The following is a 20915-nucleotide window of genomic DNA, read 5'->3' on the forward strand; positions in this document are numbered from 1 at the left end:
GGCTGTATCCATTACCTTTTGGAGGGCTTTACACTTAGTGGTATTCGTGCTCCCACACCAGGCAGTGATGCAGCTGGTCAGCACACTTTTTACCACACATCTATAGAAATTTGCCAGGGGATCCGACTACAGCTGTGCCTCTTGGGTCCAGTGTTGAACATAAATTTGACCCACAACTGCATTGTGGCTGGAGAAACTCAACAGGTCACGGAGCATCTCTCGAAAGTAAAAGGCAGGTCTGAGCCCTTCCTCGGGAGTCAGGAAAAAACAGGTAGATCTCTGAATAAAAAGGAGAGGAGAGGAAAGGAAGAAGGAAGGGGGAAGAGTGCAGGCTAACAGGTCAGAGGTCATAGGTGGATACAGGTGAGAGGGTTAAAGAGAAGCTGAAAAGTGATAGGGTGAGGGTAGCTTAGGGGGCGGAGAACAGGAATAGAAAAAGAGAGCCTCGAGGGAAGGGATTACAGAAATTGGAGAAGTCGATGTTAATGCCATCTGGTTGAAGACTGCTGAATTGGTACATAAGGTAGGTGAGCCTCCAGTTTATGTGTGGCCTTGTCAGTGTGGCAATGGTGTGCGGAATTAAGATGGTTGGCCACAGGGAGGTCCTTGTTGTTGCAATGGACAGAGCGATGGTGAAGTCATTTGATGTAATTGACGTAATGTTGTGTCAGTGATCATCGTTCTTCTGGCTTCAATGGAAGGCAGACCTTCAGTTTATATTGCTGGGGGAAGGATTATTACTACGTGATGTGGGGAAGGGATGAGGTGAAGATAATGGCAGGGAATGGACTTAAGTCGGCTGAGTCTCATGGAGATATTGCAGTTAGCAATCTGTGGCAGCATCATTCAGTAATCTCAGCATGAAAATGAAAGCATACCAATCTCGGAACCGGCGAAGGTTAGCCAACATCTTTGAATATGGACCATAAAGCAATACACCGCAGGAACTGGCCTTTCTGCCTATATCTGCGCCAAATATGATGTCCAGTTTGATCAGGTGCAGGCAGCAAAGTCTTCATACAATCTCCCTCTATTCCCTGCATAGTTATCTGGAAGCCTTTGAAAAAGAGAATTTTTCCATTTTTAACTCCTAAATATAACTATGAAATGAGTATCTGATTTGAAAGTGGAGTTGCCTGGAACAAAAAAAATGTATTACTTATTTGGCATCTTCACAGCAAAATGTTGAATAATTAGAGTTTAGTATCTTAGTGTGCTGAGGTGAGGGAATCCTACTTTGCTTGGCAGATACAATGTTGTATGGCATTTGACAAAAGAATAATGAAATTTTGAATTGGGCAACATAATGAAGCACGAGGTGATGTCATATATTATACAATTTACATATGCTCAGTCATTCTTTTTGCAGCAGAACAGGTACTTTGTTTAAAATAAAACAAGAGTAACCATTAAAAGATAACCTGTGGTGGCACCCCGTTAGGCAGGTGATTCGGCCCCGTTTGTAACACACACGGCGGGGGCAGCTGGTGAAAATGGTGCCATTGGGGGTTTCCCCTTCGACCTCGGCACTGGGCTCAGAAACCCGCGCTTGGGGACCCACATGACGCCCTGGTAACGTCAGCGCTCCCAACGCAGTTCTCAGCCAGGTCCGGGCTGGGAGTATAAGGCCAGCTAGGCAGCCTGCAATAAATCAGTTCTGCTCACTGAGGTTGTGTGTTATTTCAGTTAGCATTCCACTACAATGGGTGACTCCGACAGGTTCAAATGCCTTTGAACCCAACATGAGTGACCCTTCTGCTATAGTCGTCAAGCTCCATGACTTCTGGGTGCAGGAGCCGGAGACCTGGTTCAGCCACGCAGAGGCTCAGTTTCACCTCCGCCATATTTTCTCAGACACGACCAAGTTCTACCATGTGGTTGCTGCCCTGGACCAGGCCACTGCCAAACGTGTGCTGCACCTCGTTCAACACCCACCCGCGGAAGATAAATACGAGACCATCAAGCGGGTGCTCACCGGCTCCCACGGACTATTCAGGCACCAGAATGCCGCTCGGATGCTGCACGCCTTGGGGGACAGGTCCCCGATTGAGCTAATGGACGAGATGCTATTGGGCGATCACACCAACTGCCCACTATTTGAGTGCAACTTTCTCGACCATCTGCCTGAGGACATCCGGCCGCTACTGGCCCAAGAGAGCTTTGCTGACCCGAGAAAGGTTGCTCAAAAGGCTCAAGAGCTATGGCTTGAGTGATTCCTGGAGGGCTGAGCAGTCCAGCAGGTCGTGAATCACAGGTATGACCACTCCAAGCCTTCCTCTAGCGCTGCGGTAGAACACCCGGTCCCTACAGGGGCCACAAAGAGCATAACCTGAGGCAAGGCATCTGCTCCGGGCCTCTGCTTCTACCACCAGCGCTGGGGTGCAAAGGCTTGGAAGTGTGGTCAGCCCTGCTCGTTCCAGGGAAACGAGCAGGCCGGCTGCTGTTAATGGCTGCAGTGGCTGTCCAGAGACTCAGCCTTCTCTACCTGCGGGACTCGGTCAGCAGCCGACGTTTCCTCATCGACACTGGGGGCCAGATCAGTGTCATTCCGGCCACAGCCATCGAGTCCAGGAACCTGCCTCGAGGACCTCCCCTCCATGCGGCCAATGCAACGGAGATTCGGACATATGGAGACAAGATCATCCACTTCCAGATCGGCTGGCAAAAGTTCTCGTGGAGGTTCATCATCTCGTCCCTTCCGACAGCCATCCTGGGTGCTGATTTCCTCCTCGCCCGCTGGCTCCTGGTTGACATTTGGGGTAGGCGCCTGGTAGATGCCCGTACCTTCCAGGCCGTTCGCCTCAATGCCTCTCGCCACAGATGGCCACAATCAGCATGGCCAAGGATGAGTTCCAGCGTATCCTAGATGAGTTTCCAGCCCTCTTCAAGCCACAGTTCACCGCTGCCTCACTGCGCCACGGGGTGTTCCATCACATCCCCACCAAAGGCCCACCAGTCCACTCCAAGACACGCCGGCTCCCGCCAGATAAGCTCCAGGTGGCGAAGGAAGAGTTTTCACATCTGCTGGTGCTGGGGATCATTTGGGACTCCGATAGCCTTTGGGCCTCACCGCTCCACCTGGTCCCCTGCGGAGACTACCGGCAGCTCAACGAGGTGACAGTTCCTGACCGTTACCCAATCCCTCACATCCAGGACTTTATGGTCAACCTGCGAGGGTTTTCTCCAAGGTTGATCTGGTACGTGGGTATCACCAAATTCCGGTGCACCCCGAGGACATACTCAAGCCGGCCATCATCACCCCCTTCAGCTTGTTTGAATTCCTTCGCATGTATTTCAGGCTCAAGAACACAGCCCAGACCTTCCAGCACCTTATGGACTCAATGGGCAGGGACTTAGATTTCGTCTTCATTTACTTGGACGGCATCCTTGTTGCCAGCAGGGATCGGGCGCAACACAAGGCCCACCTGCGCACCCTCTTCTCCCGACTGGCTGACTTCAGCTTCACGATCAACCCAGCCAAGTGCCAGTTTGGGAAAGAGTCCATGCAGTTCCTGGGCCATACCATCATGGCCGAAAAAGCCACACCTGTCGCTATGAAGGTTGTCGCAGTCAAGGAGTTCCCACGCCTGGACAACCTCAAGGGGCTGCAGGAATTTGCGGGTATGGTCAATTTCTATAACCGTTTCATCCCAGGCGCTGCGCTCATCACACAGCCGCTCTTCACCCTCATTGCGGCCAAACTCAAAACGCTTGCCTGGACTCCAGAGGCCAGCAGGGCATTCGAGGGCACGAAGGATGCCCTCACGAAGGCTACCATGCTCACCCACCCACACACCGACCTGCATATGGTGCTCTCCATCGATGCCTCTGCCACAACCGTTGGCGCCGTCCTGGAACAGCAAGTGAATGGACAGTGGAAGCCACTGATTCTTCAGCCGGCTTCTTCGCCCACCAGAGCGCAAGTATAGCGTCTTCGACCGTGAGTTACTGGGCATGTACCTGGCGGTGCAGCATTTCCGCTATTTCTTGGAGGGAAGAACTTTTACCATCTATACTGATCACAAATCCCTCGCTCAGGCGCTCGCCATGGCAAAGGATCCCTGGTCAGCCCACTAGCAGCATCACCTCTCCTTCATGCCAGAGTTTACCACCGACATTCGGCACGAGGCGGGGAAGGACAACGTGGTCGCTGATTCACTCTCACGACCGGCCATCTGCATGCTGACACCCAGCCTCGGCTTTGACCAGCTTGCCCGGGACCAGAAGTCCGATGAGGAGATGCGAGCCTTCAGGACTGCCATCACGGGCCTGTGGTTCCAGGACCTCCCGGCTCCTAGCGGTGAGGGCACCATCCTGTATGATGTCTCCATGGGCACCCCGCGACCAGTGGTTCCCTAGCAGTGGCACAGGCAAGTCTTCCACCATATCCATGACCTTTCGCACCCTTCCATCAGGTCCACGATCCGTATGGTGGCAGAGTGATTCGTCTGGCATGGGCTGCGGAAGCGGATCGTGGGCTGGGCCAGAACCTGCACCCATTGGCAGCTGTCTAAGGTGCGCAGCACACCAGAGTGCCTGTACAGGAGTTCGAGCACGTCCAGGAACGGTTCAGCCACATTCACATGGACATTGTCGGGCCCTTACCCATTTCCCGGGGTAACCTTTAACTTTTCACGGTGGTGGACTGCACCACTCATTGGCCCGAGGCGATCCCAATGCCAGACACCTCCACGGACTCCTGCTCCCGAACGCTGTTGCACGGTTGGGTCACCCGGTTCGGCGTCCCAAATCATCTCACCTCTGCGGTCTGGGCACAACCCGCAACAGGCTGGGGATTGAGCTATACCACACCACGGCCTATCACCCCACAGGCCAATGGACTGGTCGAGCGACTACACCATCACCTTAAGTCGGCACTTACGGCGCGCCTCACCGGTCCCGACTAGGTGGATGAACTCCCTTTGGTGCTCCTGGGTATCCACTCGATGCCCAAAGAAGATCTACAGGCATCATCAGCTGAGCTGGTCTATGGCGCACCGCTAGTGCTACGTGGTGAGTTCGTCAATGCATTTCACAACCCCCAGCAGTCACTGCATGAGCTACTCCCCCACCTCCGGCACAGTTGGGCTCCTTTGCACCCCCACCACTGCCTAGATACAGCTCACGGGCCTCTTACGTCCCCAGCGAGCTGCACTCCGCGGAGTAAGTTTTTATTTGGCGAGGCCCATCCACGGCACCTCTGCAGAGGCCTTACGAAGGGCCGTACAAAGTCGTCCAGCGTTCGGGGTCCACGCTCACGCTGGCCATCGGCGGTAGGAGGGAACTATTTATGGTAGACAGACTGAAGCCAGCACAACTCGACCCCACCGAACCAGTAGTGGTGGCCCAGTCCAAGAAGTGAGGCCGCCCGACTATAAAGGACATCAGCACCGGTTCTGGGGGGGGGCACTGTGTGGCAGCACGCCGTTAGGCAGGCGAACTGGCCCCATTTGTAACACACGTGGCGGGGCAGCCGGCCAAAATGGCGCCGTCGGTGGTTTCCCCTTCAACCTCGGCACCAGGCTCAGAAGCCTGTGCTCGGAGACCCATGTGACGCCCTGGTGACGTCAGCATACCCATCGCGGTTCTCAGCCTGGTCTGGGCTGGGAGCATAAGGCCAGCCAGGCAGCCTGCAATAAATCAGTTCTGCTCACTGAGCTCAACCCGTCTGGTTGTGTGTTATTTCAGTTAGTAGTGTAGCTGCTGCTACAAACCATTAAAAAGATAAATTTAATACATAGATGGTAAATATTCACAGTGCTAAAGTGTAAGGAAAAAATGGTGTTTCAGTAGTACAGACTGTCCATTTTCTGGTCACGGTGTTGTTTGTGGTTAGGATGGTGCAAGAAGGTTCGAGAGCCTGAAAGTTTTTGGAAAGAAGTTGTTGAAAGTTCTTGAACCTACAGGTGCTGGACTTAAGGCATCTGTACCTTCTGCCCAAATGTAGCGTGGATAAGAGATTGTGATCAAGGTGATGGGGGTCCTTTATGATTGTTGGCTGCTTTGAGACAGCACCTCACTTAGACATTTTCAATGGATGGGAAGTCTGAGAATAGGTGACAAAACAGGTTATTTCATTTAAATTCAGCATTTTCATCAGTTCTCAAGTTTTTTTGTGCAAACAAAGGGTGGATTGCTGCTTTTTCAAACACGGCCTTTATTTTTCTCAACCTATAGTCTTTAACCTTTTCAAGTTTGAGGTCCCAACCAGAAACATTGACTGATCAATTCTCCCCATAAGATACTGCCCGACCCATTGAACACCTCATGGCTTACTCAAGGTTTCCAGCATCTGCAGATTTTGTTTGCTCCTTTTTTCAGTTGGATTGAACATTCCTTGTGCAACATTGAATTCTGACAGAGGAAACATTTTCCCCTCGAGTTTGAAATCAAGCGTTAAGCCTTCAAATCGGAAAAGATGGAATTTATATTGTTGAACAAAGAAATGGCAGAGCAGTTAAATTCAGACTTTGGTTCTGCCATCATGGGGTGTAGTGAGAGGGAGGATCAAAGGAACTCCATATTGGTAGGGCAATTGTTTTGGGAAGGTGAAGGTATTAAAGACCAAGAAATCCCCTGTATTTAAAAGAAAACATTGATGATTTAACATGATATCAGTGGTGGGGAAAATGCTGAAACCAATTGTAAATAATGTGATAGAGTTGACAGAAGAGAGGCAAGGTCCAATATAGTTGACATGAAATGTTGTTTGTTTATTGTCATATACATTGTATAATGTACATATGCACTAAAATGATTACTTCAGCTGAATAGGTATTTCATAAACAAAACAACTATTTAAAAAAAAATGTACAATAGGGTACTGAATTGAATTAAAAAAGTAGCCAATAGACCTACTTCTGCTCCTATTGAATAAAAGGAAAGTAGAAGTACTTAGGACAGTAGGCAATGAGTCAACATAGGAATGGAAATGTTTGGATGACAGGAGACAAAGGGTGGGGATAAACAGTGTTTTTCTGAGTGGTAATGACTGGTGGGGTAGGTCAGGAATCAGTGCTGGGACTACATTTATTCACTCTAAATATAATGTATGTATTATATGAACATAAAAACTCCTAGTTGGCCATCTGGCTCATTGAGTCTGCTCTGCTACTTAATGAGATCATGGCTGATTTGGCCATGGACTCATCTCCACTTCCCTGCCTGTTCCCCATCACCCTTAATTCCCCTACTTTGCAAAACTCTATTTGTGTTTTAAATACAGGTTAAATTCATTGAGGCAGCCTCTACTGCTTCTTTGGGCACAGAATTCGACAGGTGCTTCACACTCTGGATAAATCATTTCCCCATCATCTCGGTCTTCAACTTACTCACCCTGAATCGTGAGGAAGAGTCCCCAAGTTTTAGTCTCACATCCCAGTAGAAAAAACCTTCCTTCCTCTATAGCCCTTTCATAATTTTATGCCTTTCTAAGATGCCTGCTCATTCTTCTGAATTCCAGTGAATATAGCACCAAGCAAAGCAATCTCTCCTCATATAGGATAGTCCCCTCATCTCTGGAGTCCACCTGGTGAAACTCCTCTGCCCCACCTCCAAAGCCAGTATATATTTTCTCCAGTAAGGAGACCAGGTGCAACCTCACCAGGAACCTGAACAGTAGCAGCGAAACCACCCTGGTGTTAAATTCAATCTCTTCAGCAATGAAGAACCAACATTCCATTTACTTTCTTGATTAACTGTTGCATCTACAAACCAATCTTTTGCGATTGCAAATATTGATGATTTGGACAAAAGAATGAAATGTAACATTTCCAACTTAGAAATTAGCAGGTGGCACAATGCTGGGTGGTAGTATGAGGTTTGAAGAGGTTGATTTAGAGGTGGTAGGTTGGGACAGATGCAGTAAAGTGTGGGTAAATACAAGGGCATCCACTGTGATGGCATAAACAGGAAGACTATTTTCTGAAGTAGTAGATTGGGAAAGGGGTAGATGCATTGAGACTGGCTGTTCTGGTGCACCAACTGCTGAAGTTAAGCATGCAGAGACAAAGGGAGTTTAAGCTGGCCTTCATCGCAAGATGACTTATGAAAAGAGGTAACAATGCATTTGCTGCAATTATTTGTTCTGTGTGCAGTTTTTAATCCTGATGTGCTATCAATAACTCAAAACTGGAGGGAACCAGAGGCTTTTACTTACACTAAATTTGAAGGTCATCCTATGCTGTGACCTCGGCTTTCTGGGGTGGGGCTATGGTGTTGGAGCCTTTATACAGGGTCAAGAGGGAGGAGGTATGGGTAAAGTCACAGAACGGGTAGGAGCCAGATAAATGAGTTCACCAAATTTCCTTATCCAAGGATGGACATTCCTGCTGTAGAGGCAGCTGGGCAAAGATTCACCAGAGTTTCCTGAGATGGCAATCATGATATATGGAGAGACTTGAGTCACTGAGCCCTGCGTTCACCTGAGTTTCAAAATTTGAATAGGACTGAATGGAAAGATGTTCCCGACAGCCAGCGAGACCATGATCAAGGGTCACAATTGAAGGATGCGGGTGCACCAGTTAAGGCTGAGATCAGGAAAAAGTTCTCTTAGAGAGTGGTGAAACTGTGGAAACCAAAGCTGCAGCCAAATCATTAAATATTCAATAGACATTAGGTGCTGGAGTAGGCCATTCAGCCCATTGAGCCACCACTGCCATTTGTTTAGATCATTGCTGATCTTCCGCTATCAGTACCCTTCTCCCCATAACCCTTAATTGCCCTGTCCACAAGAACCTTATCTTAACTCCCTCTTGAACTTATCCAGAGAACCCACCTCTGCCACCCTCTGCGGCCAAGTATTTCACAGACCAATACCTCTAGATGAAAAATAATTCTTTCTCATCTCTGTCTTAAAGGGCCTTCCCTGTATTCTTAAACTATTGCCTCTAGTCCTGGTCTCCCCCAACATCAGGAGCATGTAATCAGTTTCTATCATGTCCAATCCCTTAATAATCTTATATACCCCAATCATAGCTCCCCATATCCTTCTAAATGCCAACGTATACAACCCCAGATTATCCAACCTTTCAGCATACATCAATCCCACCATTCCGGGAACTAACGGAAGATGGAGATTTCAAGGAATTTTGAGAACGAGAGAACTGGGTGTTGAGTCTGGACAAGCAGGACACTTGAAATACCAAATGGCTTCCTTTTTTATGTTTCCATAAAAAGTAATTTCAGTCCTATTTACCACATTGTCTGTGCTGGTGTTACTGTGGTCAGTGATGGCTCCCTTAACTGTTTTGAGTTGAAATCCAACCCCAGATACTTGACCATGTAGTCCAGGCTATTGCTTTGTTGAGGTGCTAATTGTACAGTATTATCAGAGGGGCTGATTTTATGTTGGATTGTTAAACCGGCCTCTTTTCCCTCAGGTATGAGTTCTCATGGTATAAGAGCATTCTCCTCTGTGTCATTGACTATGTTTGTCTCACAACCAAATTCTCAGAAAATGATGATCAGGGCATCATCAATTACTGCCCGGACTGTGGGAACTTGCTGTGCGTTTCCTGTTTTTCAACAGTGAGCAGACTTTGACATGTACTTTGATATATAAAGAGCTTTAGACCTTCCGAGATCATCTCTTCCTCTCTCTTCCCTCCAAGTCTTCGATGCCACCCTGAACAAAGTAAACTCGAACCAGCTTTGGAGAGAGATTGCATAAATTACCACACAACCTCAACATGGTGAAGTTTTGGCTCAAAACGATGACCACTCTGTGTCTCCCACTGCTGCTGCTCAACCTGTTGAGTTCCTCCAGCTGATTGCATTTGGCTTCAGATTCCAGTTTCAGCATCCTCCCATGTGTGTGTCTGCAGTGAAAGACGAGCTTAGTTGTAATTGTTGGGAGTCACCTCTCCATTCAAAATGTGATCAAGTGCCCTCTGAACAAGGAAGAGGAGCGAGTAACTCTAGAATCATTCACAGTAAAGATTTTGTGTATTCTTGTGGGACTCTGAAGCTAATGGCAATAAATGCAATATTCATTGTTTAATCCTCATGTAGAGTTCAGTAGAAACCTCTGCTTTTGCTGAAACTCTGCCTCAGATGGGGTGGTTGAGGTGTATAGTTGATGTATACTTAAAGGGAAGCTTGAAATGTGTGAAGAAGAAATGAGTAAAAGGATATTTGGGGGGGAAAAAGTGAAATGAGGCAAGACGGGCGAGGGGTGCTCAACCTATTTGTGTTACAAATCATCAGGAAACTAGGGTGGTGTGAACCTAAAGGTGCCTTGGAGTTTTTGGAAGGGGGGCTAGATTGGCTGAAGAGTCATTTATCCATGCAAATCCATAAATGAGAGAGGGCTGACTCGAGGTGGGAGATGGCTGGATAATGCCCCTCTCTCATTGATGTGGGTTCCAAAGGAGGCAACAGAGCTTGGACCCTGCTGATAATCAACAGGGGAAAGGAGTGATAGAGTCACACAGCACGGAACAGCCACATTGGCCCAACTCCTCTGTCCTGACCAAGTTGACTTTCAGGGCTGGTCCCATTTGCCTGCATTTGGCCCAACTCCTTGCAAAAAAATCTTAAGACAAGACCAGAAATAGCCCATCGAGTCTGCCTCACCATTCAGTCATGAGGTGGTCCATTTTCCCACTCAGCCCCACTGCCTGGCCTTCTCCCAATAACCTTCGATGTCTTGGCTAATCAAAAACCTATCAATCTCTGTCTAAATACACTCAATGACCTGGCTTCCACAGCTGCCTGTGGCAACAAATTCCACAGATTTGCCACCATCTGGGTGAAGAAATTCCTCACGCATCTCTGTTTGAAGTGCATGACCTTTAATCCTGAAGTTGTGCCCTCTAGTTCTAGACTCTTCCCACCATGGTAAAAAACTTCTCTACATTTTCTCTGCCCGTGCCTTTCAACATTCAAAATGTTTCAATGAGATTCTCCCTCATTCTGCTAAATTCCTACGAGTACAGGCTGTCAAACGCTCCTTTTCATTTCTGGAATCATCCTCCAACATCAGCACATCCTTTTTAAATGAGGAGCTTAAAACTGCTCTCAATACTTCGAGGTCTCACCAGTGCCTTAAAAAGCCTCAACGTCACATCCCTGCTCTTGTATTCTATTCCTCTTCAAATGAATGCTAGTATTGAATTTGCCTTCTTCACCACTGACTCAGTCTGCCTGTTTTTACCTTTGATGAAGGGCCCAGGCCAGAAACGTTGGTCATCCTTTACATCCTAAGGATGCTGCGTGGCCTGCTGAGTTACTCCAGGACATTTCGGTTTTGGTATAATAGCAAACCTACTAGTGTGGGTAGAAAATTGGCTGATTGGCAGGAAGCAGAGATGGAATACAGGGATCATGTTCTGGTTCAGGCTATCCTGCTCAAGGACTTCCAGGTCCTGTGTATCTGGGTATTTCCTCATTTTAAAAAAAAGTAGTCTGCCCATTTTAATTTTTTCTACCCAAGTGCATGACCATACACTTTCCAACAATATATTTCATTTTCCACTTCTCTGCCCATTCTCCTAATCTATCTAAGCCCTTCTGCAGCCCCTCTGTTTCAACACAACCTGCTCCTCCTCCTACCTTTGTATCATCTGCAAACTTGGCCACAAAGCCATTTATTCCATCATCCAAAATTCAAGATTCCTCTATTGTCATGTGTATATAAAAAAAAACTAAAAAAAAAAACTGGTGTTATATTACATGAAAAATGCCTTAGTCCGCTGTATGACACACAAATTCACCATTAGCAGAACTTGCTGGGCGCCTCTTACACTCAGAGAAAGGGAATCAAAAGAGAGTTCCCCCCAGAGTCACTGACTGTCAGTGGATTTGTTTCTAGCTCTCCCGTAGCCGGTGTAGCCATATGGGCTCCAGGTCAAACCATTGTCAACCTGAGTTCCAGATCCAAATCTCTGACCTGATAGGAAGCCTTCAGTGTCCTCAACACCCTCCCACATCCCGGTTCCAATCCCTGGTACCCCTTCAGTCAGTCTTGAGCCTGTCTCCAACTGTCTGCAGGCTGGTGTGAGTGCTTTGACCGCAGTTGCCAGTCGCCTGCAGCCTGCGTGGGTTCCTCGCCTCCTGTCGTCAACAGTTTGGCGCTGTGTGTTCCAAATCATGAATATATAACATGAAAAGAAATGGCCGCAACATAGACCCCTGTCAACCAGAATATGATCCCTGTATTCCAAATCTGCTTTCTGCCAACCAGCAATGCTCTACCTACATTAGTATACTTACTATTATATTAATACACAAATGTGCTGGAGAAACTCAACAAGTCGCATAGCAAAACCGGTAGATGCTGAGGAGGGAGGGGCAAGGGTTGGGGGAGAGAGGAGGGAAGAAGGGGCAGGGGGCATACCACAGGTTAGCAGGCAAGAAGTGATAGGTGGATACAGTAGGGACGTTGCTTCCTGAAATTGATTCTTGTACTCCTTTTGTTTTAAAAAAAACCACAAATGTTTATTTTCAACTCCTAATTTTTTTAAAGTTAGCACATTAACAGGACATTGCAGCTCATATACCCAAGCCACCCAAATACACCAATTAACCTACACCAACACAGAATGCTTTGAAAAGTGTGAGGAAACTGGAGCACCTGGAGGAAACCCACGGGGAGAACTTGTATATAGTGGCAGATTTGAATCTGGGTGGCTGGTGCTGTAGTAGTGCGGTGCTAACCTCTTCGCTCAACATGCCGCCCTTTATTCTGTTGGTTCCAGGCTACTACGTGACGAGTTATACTTTGGAGATGCACGACAAGCGGCTTGGCCGGAGACTGATGGAGCAGATCACTGAGAACACCACAGAAGCTAAGGCAACGTCATCTCAGTACAAGAACTGTACAGAACCAGGTAAGGGATTTGCAGATTTCACTGCTCCATGTGCAGAGATCGTTGGGCAATACTGAAATGTCATATAACACTTGATATTAAGGTTGTTTTTGTCGTTTCATGATCTGATTCCTTGCAATTTACATTACCTGCTGTACTGCACAAAGCAGGTGACCATGTACCCTCTGAGAAGCAAGGATAATAGGGAGATGTGTTCCAAGCAACTCTCTCGACAAAGTCGAGGCAACACTAGTAGAACTCGTTGAATGATTTGCTCTGTTGGATGTGGAAGGGAATGGAAAGAAACTAACAGTAATTTAAAAAAGGGACATGTGTTTTCAATGTTATTATACCATTTCAGACATGTCATTCAAGATTGTTTGGAACTGGAAAAGCTGTATGGAAGTCATTGCCAATTCCTTAAAGGATGATGTAGCTGGCAAGGATGAGGCACTTGGTGGAACTTGATGCTGATGGTTAATTGGTTATATTACTTTATAGTTTCACATAAACTCTTTTCATTGATATTAACTGGTGCTGCAGCCTTGCACAGTCGTTGACCTAATGTGTTTGACCTATGCAGTGAGCTACCTTTGCACTGAAGAGCTGGGCTCCACAGTTAAACTGGCCGAAGCAAAGGTGAGGTCTCCTGCGATCATTGGTTCAACCTGACGCAAATTGGTTAAGAGCAGCTGGTTTTGTTTGTGCAGTGTTACACATGCAAGGTCATCGTGATAGCCATCAACACTGCAATTGATGTGAGACTATTGCTTGCAGAGACCAAGTCACCCAACAGCATATGTCAGGACTGAGGTTTCCCCTAGCCAAACCATACCTCTTTCCCTTGAGTCTGGAGAAAGTTGAGCTCTTGCTTGCATAGAAGAGAAAGTTAAATTCTTGCCTGCAAAGATCCTTCTCAAATGTACCAGATGGCCTCTTGGCTGCAAAGGAACTATTTTACTACTACCAAACTGAAATAACGGAAGCATTTAAACTCTTGTGTTTCCTGACAATATTTGTCAATGACTTCATTCTTGCAGGTAAAGACAAAACACACATCCTCTATCGCTGCCCTTTTGTTGGTTTTTTTAAAAAAATTGCTTTCTGCCAAGTATCCAATCTTGACATACCAATGTGTTTCCCTGTTAGCCTTTCAACCTATATCTCCCATCTCATCTGCCTCCATTTTACAGTTGCAGTAGCCCATGAGAAGCACCATACTTCAAAGAGCAGGGCCACTGCCTCACAGCTTCAGCGAGTCAAGTTCAATCTTAACCTCTAATGCGCTCTATGTGGAGTTTGCAAGTGAATGCCTGGGTTTCCTCCAGGTGCTCCGGTTTACTCCCATGTTCCAAAGGCGTGAAAGTTGATAGGTTAATTGACTACTGTGGATTGCTCCAATGTGTCGGTGAGTGGTCAGATCTTGGAGGAATTGATGGCAATGTGAGAAGAATAGGATTAATATGAATGCGCGTTTGAAGGAAGCTAGATATGGTGTGCTGAAGACACCGTTTCTGTGCTGGATGGCTCTCTGTCTCTGGATTGAAGGACAATCATTCCCAGCAACTCCACATTTTAACATTGTGATAGTACAGATTCTATCACCAATGTGTATATGTATAGTATTGTAGTGTATAATGATTGTGATTGGCTGAGAGCGTGGCCACGCCTACTGGCAGGTCTTAAAGGGTTGCTCCTAGCCAGACCAGGTCATTCTGGACTGGTTGACCTACATGTGATTCGCTCCAGTCTTCTAGTTAATAAAAGCCTTGGTTTGGAACCACAAGCCTTTGATTCTTTCGATGTGCTCTACAATTTTATTAACTAGAAATTTTTAAAGGGATGGAGCATATGCTATGGCTGGAACGCCTCAATATCGACCCACAGTCGGCTACAGCCTCAAATGACTTCAAGTACTGGAAGAGGTGCTCCGAAACATACTTACAACTCTCTGACCCTGCCATGGTAGAGGACAGCCATCGACTACTTATATCGATGACTATGATATCCCCGAGAGTCTACCAGAGCATCCAGATGCGACCACTTAAGCCGCAGCCATGAAGGTGCTGAAAGGGCTTTACGAGTGACTGGTGAATAGGGTCTACGCTCAGTACAAACTAGCGACCAGGAGGCTACAGCACTATATATTCAAGCACTAAGGGCACTTGGCAGAGACTACGTCTGCACAGACAGAACTGCTGTGGCGACCACAGATGATCTCATTCGGAATGCCTATGTGGCCGGGGTCCGATCGAATGAGGTGAGGCAGCGCCTGCTAGAGCACGGGGGAGAAAACCTAGAGGACGTGATCCGGATCACAGAGACAATGGAGGATGTGGTCTTAAGTATGGTGTGTACTCTCAGGGCTGGACCCCACGCTATGATGTGAGTAGGATGCCCTCCCTCTACCCTACTACTGCCGCTACGATGCCTGATGCAACCACAAAGTGTTATTTCTGTGGGAGGAACAAGCACAGCAGGTCCCAGTGCCTTAAAAACGGCCACTTTGCTGTAGCCTGTCGCTCCAAAATGGCTGCTGTCAAACACAGTGCCTTGTGTGAAGCCCAACCGTCACCCTCCCATTCAAACATTTCTTCCTTAGAGCTCTTGTCTAATGAGAGCGAGGGCTCCACTGCACAGCAGCGCCTGTTGTCATGGGGCAGACGCTGAGTGCAGAAGGTACAACCCACCCTCGCCACAATGGCGTTGGCCTGCTTCACCCTCCCTCATGAAGCAACGTCCGCCCAGGCCCCAGCCCCGACTTCAATGGCTGCCGCCGCTGCCTACCAGGGACTCGCCGCCATCACCACTGAGCCCGCTGCCCCTACTGACGCTGCCGACCAGTGACCTGCCACTATCAAGGCAGCTGACCAGGTACCCACCACCGCGACCGACGATACCAACCCGGTACCCACCGAATCTGCTGACCAGGAACACGCCGACGCTACTGAACTGGTACCCACTGCCACGACCGCCTGACTGACTGTCCCACCGCCGACAGCAAGCAGCGACCCCCCCCCCCAGCACTTACCGTTGGGTGGCCGACACCCCCAGCAGGCTGCAGGTAGCAGCACTAACTCCTCGACGCTGTCTGCTCCTGCCCGACTGTTTCTGTGATGTCACCATGCACACGTTGCGTGACGTCATCACGTAAGACTCCACTGTCCCCATTACAAGTCACTGCATCAGTAACCCAAGATCAGGACTACCCCCATCCCCTCACAAAAGCAATGGAACTGATTAAAGTGCATGGACACCGTACCAATTGCTTATTTGACTCGGGGTCAACTGAGAGTTTTATCCGCCCAGACCTGGCCCACCGTTGTGGACTGGCTATTCTCCCCATTGCCCAGAGGATTTCATTGGCGACCAGATCGCACTCGACCTGAGTAAAGGGGTATTGTGTGGTGACCCTGAAAGTCCAGGGCATCACATTCACAGACTTCAAACTATTAGTCCTTCCCCAACTGTGCGCTCCTGTGGGACTGGATTTTCAATGCCAGTTCTGAACCATTTCCCTGCACTTTGGGGGGCCTCACGCTCCACTCTCTGTCTGTATCCACTCCATCCCAGAAGCCTCCTGCCAGCGGCAGCCCGAGCCACCTGCCCCATGCCCCGGAGCCTCACATGAAGCATTTCCATCCTCCGGGTTGCTCTGCCAGTGCTCTTCGCAACCTCACCCCTGGCTGGAAGCCTGTGGCCACCAAAAGCCGGCAATATAGTTATGAAGACAAGAAATTCATCACAAGCGAGGTGCACAGACTGCTGGACGAGGGCATAATTGAACCTAGCTCGCGTCCCTGGAGGGCTCAGGTGGTGGTTGTTAAAAATGGGGAGAAGCCGCGGATGGTGGTTGACTACAGCCAGACAATCAACCGCTTCATGCTTCTAGATGCATATCCCCTCCCACGGATCACGGATGTGGTGAATCAGATCGCCCAATATCGTGTGTTCTCCACCATTGACTTACATTCGGCCTATCACCAGTTCCCGATCCGCCAAGAAGACCGACTGGGCGGCTGTATCGATTCCTCAGGGTACCCTTTGGGGTAACAAATGGCGTCGCGTTCTTCCAGCGGGAAATGGACTGGAAGGTGGTCCAGAACAGGCTGACTGCTACTTTCCCGTATCTGGACAATGTCACCATCTGCGGCCATGACACGAAAGATCATGATGCCAACCTTGAGAAATTTTTTCAGACTGCAATTCGGCTGAACTTGACCTACAATTTCGACAAGTGTGTCTTCCGGACCACGGCTCACAATTCTAGGTTGCGTGGTGGAGAACGGGGTGGTAATGCCAGACCCTGACCGCAGGTGGCCCCTCATGGACTCCCCCCCCCCCCCCCCCCACCCCCACCCAGAAGGCACTCAGACGCTGCCTGGCCTTCTTCTCCTACTATGCCCAATGGGTTCCACACTATGCCGACAAGGCATGGCCACTCATCAAGACCACCTCCTTCCCCCTGTCAACTGACGCCAGAGTGGCCTTCAACTGGATCAAATTGGACATCGCCGCTGCAACGCTGCACGTTTCAAGTTGAGAGCAATGCGTCCGACTTTGCACTGGCAGCCACATTGAACCAGGCCAGCTGGCCGGTAGCCTTCTTCTCCAGAACCCTCCAGGGTCCTAAGAGCCGACACTCCTCTGTCGAGAAGGAGGCCCAGGACATAGTCGAAGCAGTACGTCGTTGGAGACACTATCTCACTGGCAGGCGCTTTACACTGCTGACTGACCAACGCGCGGATTCCTTCGTGTTTAGCGATACCCAGAGAGGTAAGATCAAGAATGTCAAGATCGCTAGGTGGAGAATCAAACTCTGGTAAACTCAACGATCCGCCAGATGCACTCTCCAGAGGGACTTGCGCCAACATACAACTGGGCAGGCTGCAGAGACTCCACAAGGAGCTCTGTCATCCAGGGGTCACTAGGTTCGCGCATTTTGTCAATGCTCACAACCTGCCCTAAACGGTCGAGGAGATTCGCTCCACGACCAGTGTGTGCTGAGTGCAAGCCCCAATTCTTCCGTCCAGAGAACACCGACATCATCAAAGCCACCCGCTCATTTGAGTGTCTCAGTGTGGACTTCAAGGGGCCCCTTCCGTCATCCTTACAGTCATTGACGAGTAATCCCGCTTCCCGTTCGCTGTGCCCTGCTCGGACATGACCGCCTCCTCAGTCATAGAGGCCCTGCACAGCATCTTCACCATCGTCGAGTACCCCAGTTACATCCACAGTGACAGGGGGTCCTTGATTATGAGCGCCGAGCTGCGGCAGTACCTTCTGGAGCATGGTATTGCTTCAAGCAGGACCACCAGCTATAACCCACAGGGTAATGGGAAGGTCGAAAGAGAGAATGCCACCGTCTGGAAAGCTGTTATGCTTGCCCTCCTGTCCAAAGGACTCCCCACCTCTCGCTGGCAGGACATGCTCTCTAGCGCCCTACACTCCATCTGCTCCCTCCTATGCATCGCGACCAATGCCACCTCCCATGAAAGGATGTTCTCTTTCCTGAGGAAATCCGAATCGGGAACAACTATACCAGCGTGGCTCACGGTTCCTGGGCCGGTCCTCCTGCGACGCCACATCCGGTACTCAAAGAACGACCCCTTGGTTGACTGAGTGACTCTGCTCCATGCGAACCCGCATTATGCCTACATTGAGTACCCGGATGGGCGGGAGGACACAGTCTCGGTAAGGGACCTAGCCCAAGCCGGATCAGGCCCAGCAGTGCTTCCAACCCAACCTCCCCCAAATCCTCTCCCCCAGGTCATGTGCTCGAACAGAGGGACCTGCACCACCCCACCAGCTCAGGCCAGACTGTCGACAATGCCGTTGGGGAATTGAGTGAAGCAGTGGCCACATCCAACGAGCCTGCTGGCGATACGACTCCAGCAATCCCGGCACCATGGCAGTCACGCCAGACGGTCAGCCCCCTGACCGGTACAGCCCCTAACCTCCCACCGGGCCTTTTTTTTGAACAGCCCTCCATCCACCCCGGGGTCAGTTCTCAAAGAAGGGGTGAATGTGATAGTACAAATTCTAACTGATGTGTATATCTATATATTGTAGTGTAGGATGATTGTGATTGGCTGAGAGCATAGCCACAACTACTGGCAGGTCTTAAAGGGTTGCTCCTAGCCAGACCAGGTCATTCTGGACTGATTGACCTTCATGAAATACGCTCCAGTCTTCTAGTTAATAAAAGCCTTGGTTTGGATCAACAAGCCTTTGATTCTTTCGACGTGCTCTACAAACGGGAATGTAGTATCCAACTGATTACCTCTTTGCAAATTATCTACTCATAATTAAGGTACTTTAAGTTAATAATGACCAATATGACTCGATGTTTAATTTAGTTATGTGGACTTGTAACTTCAAAGAAACTCCGGTTGTAAATGGAAGCGATGATAACACGGTTCACAGACTTAGTCCAGTGATTGGAGTTCAAATTCCATTTATCAGCTCTACTTGCCTGTCCTTGAAAAATTTATCCATCTGCCTCATAAGTACATCCAAGGAGGCAGCCTGTACTGCTTCCTTGGGTAGATAATTCCACACTTTCACTACACTCTGGGAAAAGCAATTCCTCCTTATCATTGTCTTAAACCTACTCCCCCTGAATGTTGAGGCTCTGTCCTTTCATTCCACTCTCCCCTGCCAGTGGAAACAATAACTCTACTTCCTTCTTATCCATTCCTTTCATAATTTTGTAAGATTCACCATTCCCTTGCACTTTCATTCTCGTTCGTTCTCTCTCTTTTTCTCTCCCCTCCCCTCTTCTCTTTCCCCCCCCCCGCCCCCCGCCTTTTGGCAGAGATTGAGCATGTAGAACACCCACCCACATTTGAAGAAACACATTTAATTAATTTAATTAATTTTCTTGAGGAAGATCAGCAACTTTGTTTTGTGGAAACTCCTGGTGATTTTGTTGCTTCATTGCAATGCTGCAATGAAGGGTCTGATCAAGTAATAAGATCTAGATCTGATAAGAAACCTTTTCCACCACTGAGTGGATTGTTTACCAAAACTGAAAATACTGGTAACCCTCAGCTGACAGACTCAGTTTTTGGAAGGAGAAACCATGTGAGGATTTCAAGTCACAGATCTTTTAACAGGTTTCACTTACTGGAGGGCATAGATTGAATTGAAGCTTCCAGAATAATACTGGGCATGAGAACTTAAGTCAGACAAAATGGCAAGATTGTTTCATATAATTTTCCTTAACTCAGAGAAAGTTAAGGAGATATTTATTAACAGATATTCAAAACTTGGAGAAGCTTTGATGAGGAGAATTTAATTCTGTTTGCAGAATAGTATGTATTTAAAATAATTTGGCAAAACATGGGGATATTTAAAAAGAAGATTCCACCTTTTATGCGATAATGTGGAGTGCACTGTAAAAATGAAGTACTTTCAGTTGTGACTGTCAGAATTGAATTTGATGTATAGTTGACGTGGAAACCAATTTTTAGAGTGGAGGGGGTTGCTTGATATAATTGGATAGATCTTTTAAAAGTATCCCAAGTGACCTCTTCTATGCTGCCCAATTCTAATGATTCCACACTGTCCAAGATCCAGCCAATTCCATTCACTCGAATCCTGTTTCAAAATCAAGTTAGCAGAAACCATGCATCTTCCATGGATCCATTTATAAACTGAGGGTGAAATTGTTTTCATATTTTCTCTTTTTTTTCCAATTTTTTAATTAATCATATTGTAGGTAAACCATACACGAGGAAAATAGGATTACATAATCAAGAAGGATAATCTTGAGACTTGGTTGCAGGATGGACAGGACTGACATCTTAATGTTCTGAGGTTGCTTCAGACATGATAGAGAGGGAGGAGTGGCATTGCTAGTCAGGTAAAATATCACAGCTGATCAAAGTCAGGGCAGTCAGGAGGACTTTTCTACAAAGGTCACATGGGTGGAATTGAGGAACAGGAAATGTATGACCACATTAATAGAGTTGCATTACAGACTGCCCAATAGTCAGAGAGAAATGGAGGAGCATATCTGAAGAGAGATAGCAGACCGATGTAAGAAACGTTGTGATCGTAGGAGATTTTAACTTTACAAATATTGATTGGGAATCCCATCCT

The 20915-nt window shown here is 48.1% G+C and overlaps 1 protein-coding gene across 1 annotated transcript in view; it reads left to right on the forward strand.

Moving 5' to 3' along the window:
* slc24a3 (solute carrier family 24 member 3) overlaps window positions 1–20915 on the forward strand; it is a 432795-nt gene that overhangs the window by 56094 nt on the left and 355786 nt on the right. The window contains exon 2 of the mRNA XM_069932352.1: window positions 12699–12830. Within this exon, the coding sequence (XP_069788453.1) occupies window positions 12699–12830 (132 nt within the window). The remainder of the gene's footprint in view (window positions 1–12698; window positions 12831–20915) is intronic.

The sequence above is a fragment of the Narcine bancroftii genome, chromosome 4 (genome assembly GCF_036971445.1).
Source record: "Narcine bancroftii isolate sNarBan1 chromosome 4, sNarBan1.hap1, whole genome shotgun sequence".
NCBI classification, from domain to species: domain Eukaryota; kingdom Metazoa; phylum Chordata; class Chondrichthyes; order Torpediniformes; family Narcinidae; genus Narcine; species Narcine bancroftii.